This window comes from Siniperca chuatsi, linkage group LG23 (assembly GCF_020085105.1).
Source record: "Siniperca chuatsi isolate FFG_IHB_CAS linkage group LG23, ASM2008510v1, whole genome shotgun sequence".
In the NCBI taxonomy this organism is placed as follows: Eukaryota; Metazoa; Chordata; class Actinopteri; order Centrarchiformes; family Sinipercidae; genus Siniperca; species Siniperca chuatsi.
This window is the reverse complement of record NC_058064.1, coordinates 1,393,055-1,407,005: the sequence shown is the minus strand read 5'-3', so window position 1 is coordinate 1,407,005 and position 13,951 is coordinate 1,393,055. Positions and strand designations below refer to the sequence as shown.

General features: G+C 42.0%; 1 protein-coding gene across 7 annotated transcripts in view; it reads right to left on the bottom strand.

The window, feature by feature from the left end:
• Nucleotides 1–13,727, bottom strand: part of phf21b (PHD finger protein 21B) — a 105,392-nt gene extending 91,665 nt beyond the window's left edge. The window contains exons 1-2 of one of the 7 annotated variants that reach the window (XM_044186047.1): nucleotides 13,240–13,727; nucleotides 12,384–12,449 (exon numbers count right to left, since the gene is read on the bottom strand). In XM_044186047.1, the coding sequence (XP_044041982.1) occupies nucleotides 12,384–12,449; nucleotides 13,240–13,293 (120 nt within the window). In that variant the 5' untranslated portion in view covers nucleotides 13,294–13,727. Of the gene's footprint in view, nucleotides 1–12,383; nucleotides 12,450–12,782; nucleotides 13,187–13,239 lie in introns of those variants that run through there. The other 6 variants (XM_044186051.1, XM_044186053.1, XM_044186050.1 and 3 more) reach the window with 6 other exon arrangements.
• Between the last annotated feature and the right edge of the window lie 224 nt (nucleotides 13,728–13,951).

The window sequence follows — 13,951 nt, the reverse complement described above, 5'->3', positions numbered from 1 at the left end:
AATCTAGAAAATAATCCACAGATCATTAGATACTAAAAAAAATCATCGTTAGTTGCAGCCCGACTAATAAAGCTCATCTTCACTGAAACCTACCGGACAAAACAAACACTAAATATTCCACCTTGCCTTCTTTCTGAGCTTTTCAGGTTATTTCAAGTAAAACTGAAATCACAGAAGTTCGTATACAGATGAAAATGTGACTCAACTGCCACGAGCGCCGCCGCCGTACAGAAAACATACTCTGCTTTGACGCGCGGCGAGCGGCTGCGGTGTGTTTTAGCCCTTTTCCCTTTTCATTTCATGTCTGTTGAACTGTGACCCATAAAAACTGCAGGAGCCCGTTTTAATAGGATGCAGCTGAAATATTTAAAAAGAAAAGAGCCAGTTTGAGTATTTAAAAAAGGAACTAAAACATTACACATGAAATAAAACTGATGCTAACAGATTTCAGTATTTCTAGGACGTCCAAAACAGCGCGAGGACTAAATTAGAACGAAAAATATAAATTATATGCAAATCAAATGTAAAAAATTGTATATTCTGGGTTGGTAGGCCGGTTTGAGTTGTGTACTGATTTTAGTATTTTCTGCAGAAAGTGAGTTATGATCTTCCTTAGAGGGAAAAAACCAAAACAGATTTACTGCTGCTCCTTTTTTACATTACAGTCTGTTGCTGTGTGAAGAAAGATGGCAGTGTTTTAGAGAGAGCAGCAGCAGCATGGCAGTCAACATGGGTTAATTCATCGCAGCCTTTCTGCTCCCTCTGCCTGCCAGCTGAGCTACATCAGCACTTTTCTGTGAGTCTCTGGAAATGACTGTTTGCTGTTCGGTAATAGGAAGCCGTCACACAGATCCACGACTGCAGGGAGATACAAACCTGGACTGGACAGCGCGAGGAAGGCTGGGTTTGAGTCTGCAGCGGCTGATCTGCAACCTGTTTACCAGCCAGGGCTTCCTAACAAGGGTGCTCGTTAGAAAAACATCCGAGTTTCTAACAAAGTTTTGATACATATGTTCAAAATGAGTCCGGCCGGAGTTTGTTGCATCTCTCTCTCCTTCACTTCCTGTCGTCCGTTTACTGTCTGTAATAAAAAGCTTAAAAAGCCCAAAAACACAAAATAAACAAACATGTAATTCCTGAAGTTGTCATATGCACCCGTTTTAAAAACTTGCTGTAGCAACGTCTCGCTTTCTCACAGAAGACGTCATCGTTAATCCTCAAGTAAAAGTCTAAAAATATATATATTAAAAACACTGAGGTTGGATTTACCTGTACGATTATAGTTCACGTGGTAAATTCAGTTTAAATTAAAATGTCCACAGCACTAATTCCATCAGCAGAGTCATGTCATACTCACCACTCTACTTTCAAAATCGCTGTTAAGTTACTGTCAAGTGAAACAAAATATTTCAGATGTTTGAAATTAAAAGTGTACAAGGAACAGGTGGGATTGTGCTTTTAATGTGAAGTGCAGGAAGTGTTGAGTTTTACTGGCGGAAGCCTAACAGTGACTGAAAAAACTGAAATAAAAAAAGCTTAACAGACTAATCACTGAGATGAAACTGATATTTATCTTCTCATCTCTAAAAAACAGCAAACGTGAGGATTTCCTAAAATGTCAGACTGCTCCTTTAAAGCCGTTTCCTAACTCTCGCTCTTCACTCCAGGCGGTTTCAGACTAACTCCAGGAAAGCATCACAATTCGACTGAAGGTAACACGGATTAAAACACTGATGCAGACACCCTGCTGATCTCCTCGAAGCTGCTAGGGGGCTCAACATTTTTAACCTCATTTGAAGCGGGAACGACCTTTTTAACCCCAAAAAAAACAAATGCACGCTGCCGTTAATGGCCTCTGTTTAGAGGGGAACCATCGGATGTGAAGGTATGCGTTAGTAAAAAAAGAGTAAAAAGACAGACTGCCCTCCCTCAGGAAGAGTCATCACAGGGTTTCCTGCTACGTTGCTTTTAATTAAAGCCGAGCGCTGCCTCCCAGTAATGATTAAAAAAGAGTCTGCAAACAAAAAAAAGAGGAGATTCGCTGCAGCCTCAAGAGCAGGAGGACAAAAGAGGGCAGATTTACAGTCCTGAGACTGAACAGGGATCTGCTGCTTCGTGCTAGTGATATGTGGGTGCCCTTTAGTTGGCCCGTCCCACTGAACACACACCTCCATTTGTCTTACTACAGTGTGAGGATCTAAACCTGTAAAGCCACAATTTTCTCAACAAGATTAAAGTCTGGAAACCATCCACAGCAATTCAGCTCAAACAGACGTGCGTCCGACCAATCAGAGAACTACAGGAAGTGTTTGCATCCACAGCAATTCAGCTCAAACTTCCTGCGTCCGACCAATCAGAGAACTACAGGAAGTGTTTGCATCCACAGCAATTCAGCTCAAACAGACGTGCGTCCGACCAATCAGAGAACTACAGGAAGTGTTTGCATCCACAGCAATTCAGCTCAAACAGACGTGCGTCCGACCAATCAGAGAACTACAGGAAGTGTTTGCATCCACAGCAATTCAGCTCAAACTTCCTGCGTCCGACCAATCGGAGAACTACAGGAAGTGTTTGCATCCACAGCAATTCAGCTCAAACTTCCTGCGTCCGACCAATCACAGAACTACAGGAAGTGTTTGCATCCACAGCAATTCAGCTCAAACTTCCTGCGTCCGACCAATCAGAGAACTACAGGAAGTGTTTACATGATGACAGCTGCCCCTAAAAACTTCAAAATAAGGTGTTGGAAATAAAAATGGTAGCACGATTCTTCAGATGCACAACCTGAAATTTACTCCGGTGACTCTCGACAGGAAATAGCAATAGACAAAATCTCCACTCAAGGTGCACTTACTCACTTTCAACCGTATCACACAGTCTTCATCGGTGCATGCAGTTTGCTCAGTTGTAATGGAGCTGTAGACGTTCAAACTTTTCAATTATTCTGAGCAGTTTTAGGACTCAGCTTAAAAGTTGAGCTTGACAGTTCATTGATGAAAAATCTCCACTCAAGGTCCACTTACTCGTTTTCTCACCAAGGTAAGGAATTAACTGTCAAGCTCCACTTTTAAGCCAACAAGGACAAGAAGTCCTAAAACAATCAGTTGATTAAGCAATTTGTCGAGCGACAGGAAATTAATCTGTAACTACTTTGGAGATTTTTTTTTTTTTTAAATTCACTGGTTCAAGCTTCTCGAACGTTTTCTGGTTTTATAAAAAATAAAAATAAATAAATAAACAGTGAGTGGGTGGACCGTGAGGAGATATTGTTTTGTCAGCTGCTCTGAAACTTATTTTGGCAATGGCTCCTGCTCCAGCCAAGCAAAAATGGTTAACGAGTCCAATCTAAAGCTGATCAGTTAGTTGATTGATCAATTAGTCAACTGGCAGAAAATTAATCAGCAGCTACTTTGTCATTTCTGAGCAACAACTGCCAAACATTCTCTGCTTCCGGTTGCTCAAATATGAGAATTTGAGGCTTTTCTTTTTCTTCTATGATCAAAACTGTTTGGGTGAAACAGTTTGTCAGATAAAACCAGCAACCTGAATCAATCAAGTTCGGCTCTGGGAAGTTATAGCGGGCATTTTTCAGCAGATTAATCAATAATGAAAATAACTGTTTGTTGCTGCTGGAGTCCAATCAGGTGTAGAAAGGGTTGACGTCTCAGTGAAGGACGTCGATCGTTTATGCTACAGTCTACCTAAAATGAGGTGTGGAAGCCATGACTCTAAAATCCACTCCATTTTCTTTCTGTTCAGGGTGACGGGACTGAAGTGCATCCCAGCATGCACTGAGGCGCCCCGCACAGGCTTCCAGTTCCTCACAGAGCGAACAAAGACGGACAGACGCTCCAGTTCATACTGATGGACGAGTTAGCGACCACAGTCCAGCTGAAGGCGAGAGGAGCAGGAAATGAACCTGAAACACTTCCTGCTGAGACTCTCACTCTGTCCCCTTCCACATTATAAACTACACACCGTACTAACGTTATCTGTGCAGCGCTTTTGATTACATGTGTGTGTGTATATATATATATATATATTAGCATTTTATATTAATAGAAAATGATAAAAGACGTAAAGGCAATCTAAGAAGGTCTCAGTATCATCTAAATAGATTACAAAACTGCTAAAGAGATAATGGGAGTATTTGATAAGCTAGCAAGAAAGCCATCACATAGAAAATGCTGCAGACAAAATCCTCCAACTACAGCTACAACTAACGATTATATAAATTATTGATTTATCTGGTAATTATAATCACTTCATTGTCTGTCTATAAAATATCAGTAAATGGTGAAATATATCCATTTCCCTTCGTTTTCCAGATTAATCAAAAATATTCTTCGAAAACTACGAAAACCCTCATTTACGTTTGAGACGCCGGGACCAGAGGATGTTTGGAAATTGTGCTTTAAAAAAAAAAAAAGTGACTTAGCTGCTGGTTAATTTTCTGCCAAGCAACTAATTGACCAAGAACGACTGGACGGCTATTGTCAATTAAATTAACTGTACAAACCAACTGACCTTTATCTGAATAAATAAAAAGATAAATAAAAAGACGTAACCCATTACATTTGTCATTGCAAGATCCTGTTGCCGATGGCAACGCACTCATTTTGCTTGAAAATATTAAAAAAAAGTCCCAACTAAAGGCGTCAGTATGCTTCAAGCAACGTGCTCCGACGGTGGGATTTGGGGGCTGCGTCCAACAGTTTTTATAACTTTCGGAAACAGATAAGATAATAATGCCCAACTGGCCAGGTGTGATTAGGTGTGAAAGTAAGTAGTAGACACGTCATTTGACTTAGTTAGTTTGAAGCATACTGAGTTCTTTACTTCTTCTGCTGTGTGTTGCATTGTGGGACATCAGTACACTTTTAATACACATTGTAGGTACCCTGTTTCTAGGTTTACGGTATTAATTTGTAATTTTCCCACTGCGAACATCCTGCATACTAAAAAACCCCGTTAGAGGAAGTGTGTATTTTGCCATCAGGCCAGGGAACAGCGAGGCCATGTAGTCACAGTAATTATCCAGTTAAAGCTTCCTTCAGTTTAGAGACAAAAGAAGAAAGAAAGCAGGGTGAATTCAGGGAGAAAGTTGTTTAAACGTATAGATCGGCCTCCAAAAGAAAAGCTGTGCGTGAGCCTGGAGGGAACCCTGGTCCTTTACACCAATCTGCTCTGTAAAACCACGAGTTAGTCCAGCAGAAATCCCTAAACCTTCCCCTGGTTTAATCAGCCCTGCAGGAGCCTGTAATGAGCCGTCGTGGGATTAGCCGGAGTTTGGTTTGAGTTGCTGGGAAAGTTCGCCTGCTCACCGGCTTCCTTACGACCGCAGAGAGAAAAAAAGCCTGTCCTCAGTCTATACATGGTCAAACGTGACTACCACCCCCCGAAATCTTTACCTCCATCCCAGGCCTCCTCGTGCTGGGCCGGGGATGGAGGGGTGTAGGGATGGGGGGGGGGTCTCGCTGACGCCCACCAGAGAAGACCAACAGCTTCTCCAGCCTCTCAAATGTCCAATTACTGAGCAGAGCTGATGTATGACACAGTACAGTTAGCAGCGCAGGCCGACCGCTGACCCTCGCTGACTAATGTATGTGCAAAGAGGAAATTAGTGCAGAAAAAAAAAAAGACAGCGTTGTCTTTAAATGGCTTTTAGCTAGACTGGAAACAGTTTCTGTACGAGTTACAGCAGCTGTAATGTCACCGGCAGAGCTGTAAGAGAACAGATAGAAGGGATCCTGCAGGGTTCACAGAGTTAAAGTCTATACTCTGCAAGACCTCTTTAAATACCACTCAGAATAAAATCTAATACCTGTTTCACGATCACACCGGCCAAAGGAAGCAAATTATATATCACGTTTTCAGTACTTCAGCGGTACATATATTATTTCTAATGATATAATTAATAATATTACCTGGATAAGCAGCAGAAAATGGATTTAAGATTCATTAAGTTCATTTAAGTTTTTGCTAAAAATCAACACTTGGCCACTATGAGCGGATGAGCCTCCTGCAGCACAATCACACTTTTAGTTTAGAGGTGTAGAGCGTCTCCTGACCGCGCGCAATCACAATCAGAAACATTTTATAAACTCACATTACTGCCAACAGCAGGCGAGAGACAAGATTTAAGACTTTTATTTTTCAGAAATTTGCTATTTACTCAAGAATCTACCTCTGATGTCTTTGCTTCACTACATTTTGAGAATAAAACGCATACTTTAACGCCATGATCATTTCCTAGACTACATACGTTACTCACTACGAAATAAAAATGCTCACAGCTATCACCCAGGGCTGGATTACTGACCGAGCAACTGGCTTGGCCCCCCAAGAGCTCCAGGGCCCCTGAAAGCTCCAGGCTTACTGTGCGTCAACTGGTTTGAGCTCATTTTATTGGGTTTGGGAGTGTGCAGCACTTTAAGTGTGTCCTGCTTTATTACCTGACCTTGAGGCTCACAACCTAGTTTTGAGACTTTCGCTATTTCAGTTCTGTGTTTATATACGTTGCACCTAAATTAATGTTTAATCCAACTACCACACAGCAAACCTGGGGCCCTGGGATGTAAAACTAAACGAGTTAGTAAATTAATTTATTACACTATCAACTGATCCTAGTCCCAGCCTACAGTGCTCATGGCAACACTAGTTATTTGCCTTTTTACAGAGAAAATCCAGTAATTCTGTCTTCTAGACCCCCCCCAAAACAATCCGTGAGAAATCTATGACGTTGCCCGAGACATTGCATCCCTGAACTACACAGCAACGATGCGTTCGCCCCCCGCCTTACCCAAATTAAAATAACGGTAGCTTCTTCATCAGCCCTGCTTGAGCTTCATCTGATTCATTTTGTCATGAAGCTCCAGTTTTATGAAACACTGCGAAGTAGCTTCATGAATTCTGAGCAGTGATCTCTCATTTTACAACTTACTATCGAGGACAAGAGAAAAATTCAGATTATGGAAGAGTTAACCAGACTAAAAACCCTTATATTAAATCCGATCTATTTTAAATCTTAGTGATGCAGAAACTGTTGTTCATGCTTTTATCTCCTCACGCCTCGATTATTGTAACAGCCCGTTCACTCGTCTTAATCTAAACACTCTGACAGACTGCAGACTGTACAGGACTCAGCTGCTCGGCTGTAAACCAGGACCGAGAGCTGCGACCACATCACACCTGGTTCAGCCTCTTTACATCGGCTCCCTGTTGGTTTCAGGATCGACTTTAAGATCTTGTTGATTACTTTTAAGGCTCTTCATGGCCCCAGATCATATTTTAGACCTTGTAATCCCTTATGAACCTCCACGTAGTCTGAGATCTTCGGGCAGGGGTCTCCTGTCTGTTCCTGAGTCCAGGATGGAAACTAAGGGGGACAGAGCTTTTGCCATCAGGGCCCCGAGGCTCTGGAACAACCTGCCCGAAGACATCAGGCTGTCTGAGTCAGAGTCTTCGTTTAAGTCTCGTCTCAAAACCCATTTTTATCTGAAAGCAGATCCTGATTTTACCTGAACTGGCTGTTTATTGCTTTTATGTGTTTTATTTCTTTATATTTCATCATTCACTGTGGTGTTTTATTTCTCTTGTTGTGAAGCACTTTGTACTTTGTTTTGATAAGTGCTCTATAAATAAAGTTTTATTATTATTATTAGCATTAAACTCTCTAGGATTCTAATGCGTTCACCATGTATAGCATATTCAAGCTGTTTTAAACGGTAACATAACAGCCATGTTTAAGTGTATTTAGGGTTGTTGTTTGCATGCAGCGTTGCAGTCAGTGGCCAGTTCTTTCTAGAAATGTTTAACACCCCCGTTTGCACACTACATGCAGATAATAATCAGTTCTGAGTGTGTAGTGCATTCACATCGGAAAATGAAACTGAAGTATACTTAAAAATGGCAGCACTGGTACTAAAAGTTACATTTTGTGTGGTGTTTCTGACTGTTTACGTGTATTTCGGTAACCAGATTAAAGTCAAAAGCCTGGTCTCTGCAGTCGGTGGGGGATTAGACAAACTTGATCTCCCAGCTGGACGATTTCTTGGCCGTGTATGCTGGTAACCAGGTTTCTAACTCGTCTTTTTACACGTGAGCATGTGCATGATGAAGACTTCAGACGGGGAAAGTTGGGATAAAAGAAGAGATCACTGCACATAGAGATGCATCCTTGCATTCAACATAATCAAACAGAAAACTGAAACTAAGAAGCAGCCTCTCTAAATCCACAGGCGAATATTTGACTATTTGTAAAATCCAGACAGGAAAAAAAAAAAAAAACTAATCAGGAAGCTGCCTCTTGTATCACTTAAACACTCCAAAAGAAGCCTGATTACAGAGCTGCTGCACATAAACACAGATTTTACATTCACCAGGTCACTGCAGTGCACGCACACTGATGTCTCGGAGTAACCTGGTTTCTGGAGTGCATGTAAATGTACTAACTTTCATCCCACAATGCAACACAACAAAAGGGAAACCGAGCAGCCGCTCACAGCTGGAAAACAACATTGGAATAATAGTAGGGCAGCAGCTCAGAAAACAAACTCTTAAATCCTCAGAAAAACATTTTCGACAACAGCTTGCGTTAAGATAAGGTAAACTGAATTGATCCCATGCAGGAAAATTCAAGTGCAGCTAAGGGACTTAAGGGAAATACTCGAATACTATATACACGTACTACATCTAAATATATGAATATATAAATGAAGCGTGAAAAACCTAAAATAAAAAACGGAGGTATAGACTAAATACTACATACACCAACATAAATAGCAACTAAGTGTATTGAGCCAAACATTGTCACAATTAAAAGTGAGGAGACAAGGACGTTGCAATAAAAGAATTAAGCACAAACATTGGACAATTGCTGTTATTTACTGTTAAAGCACGATCACGTTACACTGCCATCCTGCAAATAATCACTCCATTTGTTATTCACTCCAGCTGAAGCCTGCACGGCTGAAAACGTGGTTTTTTTTTTGTTTGCGAACTCTTTAAATTTTTCTTCAGTTCTGACGTGTGAATTCACGCCGTGCAGCAGTGGAAACACTGGAAATGCAGAAGTCATTATTCTAGCTTTGTAAGACCATCACACTACCAGACTACAAAGTGCAGCATCACTCTGCTTGAAATGTTATTTATTCACCCCATCATCAGAGTTTCATCTAACGAGTTTAATGCGACAGTACTTTCTGGTGCATTCATTTCTTGTATACTAACAGGCAGAATATTAGTACATAGTGTGTACTTTACGTCCTCGGTAAACAGTATGCAACTGGGACACACGGCGTTAGTCATGACCTTTAAAAACACAGCAAAGTCCCGGATATCCAACCACCCAGAAACACACCATTTTCTCACTAGAACAAAGCTGATTAAAACCACTTACTTTAAACTGTGAGCAGACTCTTGACCCGCCTTTTCCTCCATGTCATCCAATAACAGGAGCTGTCACAGGTAACTCGCACCAATCAGACGCCTGCATTCCTCTTCACAGACCAAATAAAAAAGCAGCTCCACGCCAACATCAGCCTTCATCCGTTTTACTACAGCTGTGTCCTCCTCTCCTGTCCTTCATCGCTCCTCCAAATCACACTCCTCTCCAGCAAATCACATTTTAGAGAGCACTACTTTCTCTTTGCTTTGACGCTGTTCACATGTACACACACACATATATCAAAAATACACTTCCTGTATAGATGTCCCTATGCGAAACTTTAAAAAAATATAAATAAAAAAAGCCTTAATGAAGTCTACACACTGTGAATGTGTAAGAAGTATCCATGGTTACAGATGCTGCCTTTGAAAGGACTTTACTACTGTCACTGGAAATCTTTCCAGTCAATTAGCTGTGGCCTTTGTTTCAAGTTAAATGTAACACTTCTCAAGACAATAAACAACAATTTTACTCCACAAATGGAATAAATATAAGAATGAAATCCTCGACTCGTCCGTATTCGGGAGTTAAATCCACTTAAGAGTTTTCTCCAGAAGCTGCAAGCACCCTGATCGATGGTGATCTGCTTTAAGAAATAAATAAAACAATAAATGGAGCAGAACTGTCTAAAAAGGAACAAAAACAACTCGTCTCCACCTGACAAGCCAGTAAAAACTGATGCCATGATGCAACAGCGAGCAAGTGGAGCAGAGTGAAGAAGAATCAATGAATCCATTCTTCTTCAAGGGCCAAAAACACGGCCATCAAGGATAAAGGTAGTCGATGTAGATGTTATAGTGGAGAGAGGCCTTCACACTGAACCAGAATATATGAGGGGAATAAAACTGCACTCAAATTCATGAATGCATCCCATCTATTTTGCAGTTCTCCAGTTAAGTTATTTTTATTTTCTAATCATTCCTAGTTTGCATTTACATCCGTCAGCTCCGGAGAGCAGCCTGTTCCCCCTCCTCTGATAAACACTGGCTGTTTTCTGGAGCAAAACAGGGTGTTATTAAAAACGTGTTCTTATTCACAACATGGACGCTGAAGACAGACTGCGCTCCATATTCAAAGCTCGACTCCAAATTAAATCCTCCCGCTGATTAAGTAGAAGCTTTAACTTACATTTTCTCCCTCTCTGTTAAAAAGGAAATAAAACTTTTCATCTACAGGCCTCAAACTGTGACCATGAAATGACCTCCAGGCTTTATTCCAGCCAGGAGACATTTCCTCAATGCTACTAACAAACACTTGTGCAGTTATCTAATTATTTCTGCTTCCAACTGATAAACACTCGCTCTCTTAGCCGCTTAAAGTTCAAGGCGAGTTTATTTCGAGGTAATAGCAAATGTTGACTCAGCCTCAAAGTGTACTTTAGTTTTGGCCAAGATCATCGTGAAATCTCTCTCGGAACAGTCCTGTGTAGGTGTTTAATTTAAGGCTAATTTGGTTTAAGAGAAACGCAGCGGTTCATACGTGTGCAGGGGGAAAAGTAAAAGGTCACATTTTGCTGCTAAAAAACAAGAAACAAAATCAGTATAGTGTGTTGTGATTAAAAACACCGCCGTGCAGTGCTGACTGGGCTTTCTGTCTCTCTTTTCCCTGCCACCCCTCCCCCCCTCCAAACCAAAAACAGCATCAAAGCAATCAAAATGGTAATGTTAGGCATGAATGGGGCCCATCCCCCCCTCCTCCTCCTCCTCCTCCTCCTGCATGAAACTCTGCAGACTTTTTTCCTCTCCATGTTAGAGGGGGGAAGAAACCACCCCCTTTCTCTCTCAAAATGGAAGCTTCCACTACCAAACTGAAAGAAGAAGAAGAAGAGGAAAGAAAATACACACACTACAACACAAACAACAAGGATTTAGATTCAGGATCCAGGCCAGCATCATGACTAGAAACTGGATTACCAGCTGGATGGTGCTGTGTCTTGCTATTGTCTTGCTATGTGGGGTTTTTTTTAAACACACAGCAAGTTTAATGGGTTTAACTGTAACTGCAACAAATCAAGGCGCTGCTCCAAGTGCTTAGAAACTGCATTCCACAGGAAATGGGATCGATTAAAGTCAAGCAGGGGGGGGGGACAGACCTCTAACAATTAAAATAAAACACAATACAACGAGTGGCTAAATAAAAATCGACCTATTTTCCGTGAATCATTCTTCTTGCTAATGTGGGGAAGTTGTGTGCGCCGCTGTCGGGCCGGGACCGACCGGCGGGGCGGTGCAGCAGGGAGCCGGAGCAGCCGGGGGGAGCTGGCCGCGGTGCTGAACACTGTTGCTGCCTCCCTCGGCATCCGCCCAGACCCCGCTGCTACCCGGCTAGCCACTTAGCTTAGCTTCAAAGTTAATATAGGACACCGCTCGCTAGCTCCAAAGATAGTAAAAAAGTGAAAGCGTAATCGGTGGCGAATCAAATGCACCGCTGTGGTCATGTGACCGACAAGAATTAATACCACCAGACTAAGTATAAAGTAACAAAACCGGGGTGTTTAACGGCGTAAAAGACGTTTAAAAAGGCAACTCCGGGGTGATATTAACGGTTAGTTTAACCGATTAAACTTCAACAATAATGTTTCCAAAAAAAAGTCCGAGCCGGATAGTTAGCTAGGCTGCTCCTTTATTAGCCTCCGCCGTTTACTCTCCAGAAACATGTCGACCTACTCTCAAAATGGACGCTAAAAAAATTTTTTTTTTTTTTTCCTCAACATTACACAACTTTGAGTGCCGAGACAAGAACCGGAACGAAGCCCGGCGGTTAAGCTAGCTGTGCTACCCATCAGAACACAACAACGAGAGGGGGTTAACGGTCCACTTTCACGTCCACCATGTTGTTATGGCTAGTTGTGCCGGGAGAAAAGCTTCCTCAGCGGGCACAGAAATGGCAAAAAAGCCCCCAAACAATCCTCAAAGCGAAACACATCGGAGCTTACTTGTTTATCGCTTAGGGCTGTTATTCTTGTTTGCCTGTCGTGCAGCTGCCTCTTAAGCTCTCCGTCCTACAATTAAACAAAAACATTGTCAGTGTAAATGACCTTTTTTTTTTACAACAATGAAACTTCACACCACATAAAACGGGATGTATATATATAATATATATATATATTTTTTTTGTATATCCCCCCCTCCTCCCTCCCCCAGCAAAGTCACGACGAAGGTAGCTAAAGCTGCCAAAATACAATAAAATAAAAGCCAGGCTGGCTAACTAGTAAGCTAGTGATGTTAACCGAAAAGAAGAGGAGATTTATGCTGATAAAGTTTCTCGCACACTCCCCGATCCGCCCGCTCGGATCGCATGGCGGAGAAGCTCTCGGGGAAAATATAACGTTTACCTGTGGGTCTTGCTTCATCTGTGCAACTAGTTTGCAAGCGATGGAGGAAGTGAAATGGGAATTACAAAAAAAAAAAAAAAAAGTGTCTCAAGTTAGTATGTAAGGGAGGAACAAAGCGGGGTTGATGATGATGATGATGAGCCACGGCGACTCAGTTTCTTGCACCTCATAAATATTCAGGTCGCGTCCCGATCGCCACACAGCACCACCGCATTATCACTCCAAAAAATTCTTGTTGCTCGGAGAAAAAGACCTGCGACAATTAGCCAAAGTACTGCGAAAAGTGCACTTAATCAGACTTGGAAGTGGACGCTGTGTCGCCGGCGGACATTGTAAGCGACATGTCGCATAGTTCTTCCCTCGGAGTGTTAACCTCTCGTCCCTTCAGATTTTCCCCCTCCTGCTCTCACTTGCTCATAACACCAATAAGGGTAGAATAACACGATGTTTCATTTACCTGATGACATTGGATTTCTACTTTCAACGCCTCTTGCAGGCCTTGTAGTTCCATGTTCCGACCGGAAAAGCACTTTTCTCCCACTTTCGACGCGGCCGAGACGAAGTTTAAGTGAATTAAAGATTTTTTAAAGCGACAATAACAATTGAAAGAAGAACTACTCAGGCTGCAAAGCAAGTTCTCGCTTCTTTACAGGCTAGGACTCATCACCCACTTTCCGCCCGTCTTCAAAAGTGCTCCAAACCCGGCGGAAAGAGCTCAGGCCCCGGACGGGTCCTCTCCAGATTACGGCCGAACGTCGAGGGGTCCGACGGGGAAGCGGGTTAGCTTTTCTTTCGATAATTTTAAGTTGAAAAACGGGGACTATATTTTGTCCGAGTCCGCGGCTTGATTTCACTTTGCCTGGGGAAAAGTTGCGCTTCGGCTGTCAATGGTAATTCTGAAGTTCCCGGATGGAGCAGGGAGCGCAGAACCCCGCCCCCCCCTCCACAGATCGGGCATGCGCAGTGAGCCAGGGAGAGCCACAACTACTTAAACACAGTATTTCTCATAAAAACTCATATTATCACTAAATAATAAAACTACACACAGATTATGGAAGTATAGAGCTTGAAAATAAATTAAAGCATTCATCCAAACTGGACCTCTTTATACTTTTTTTAATATAAGGAGCCACAAAACAATACCAACCATATGTTAAAATAATCATACA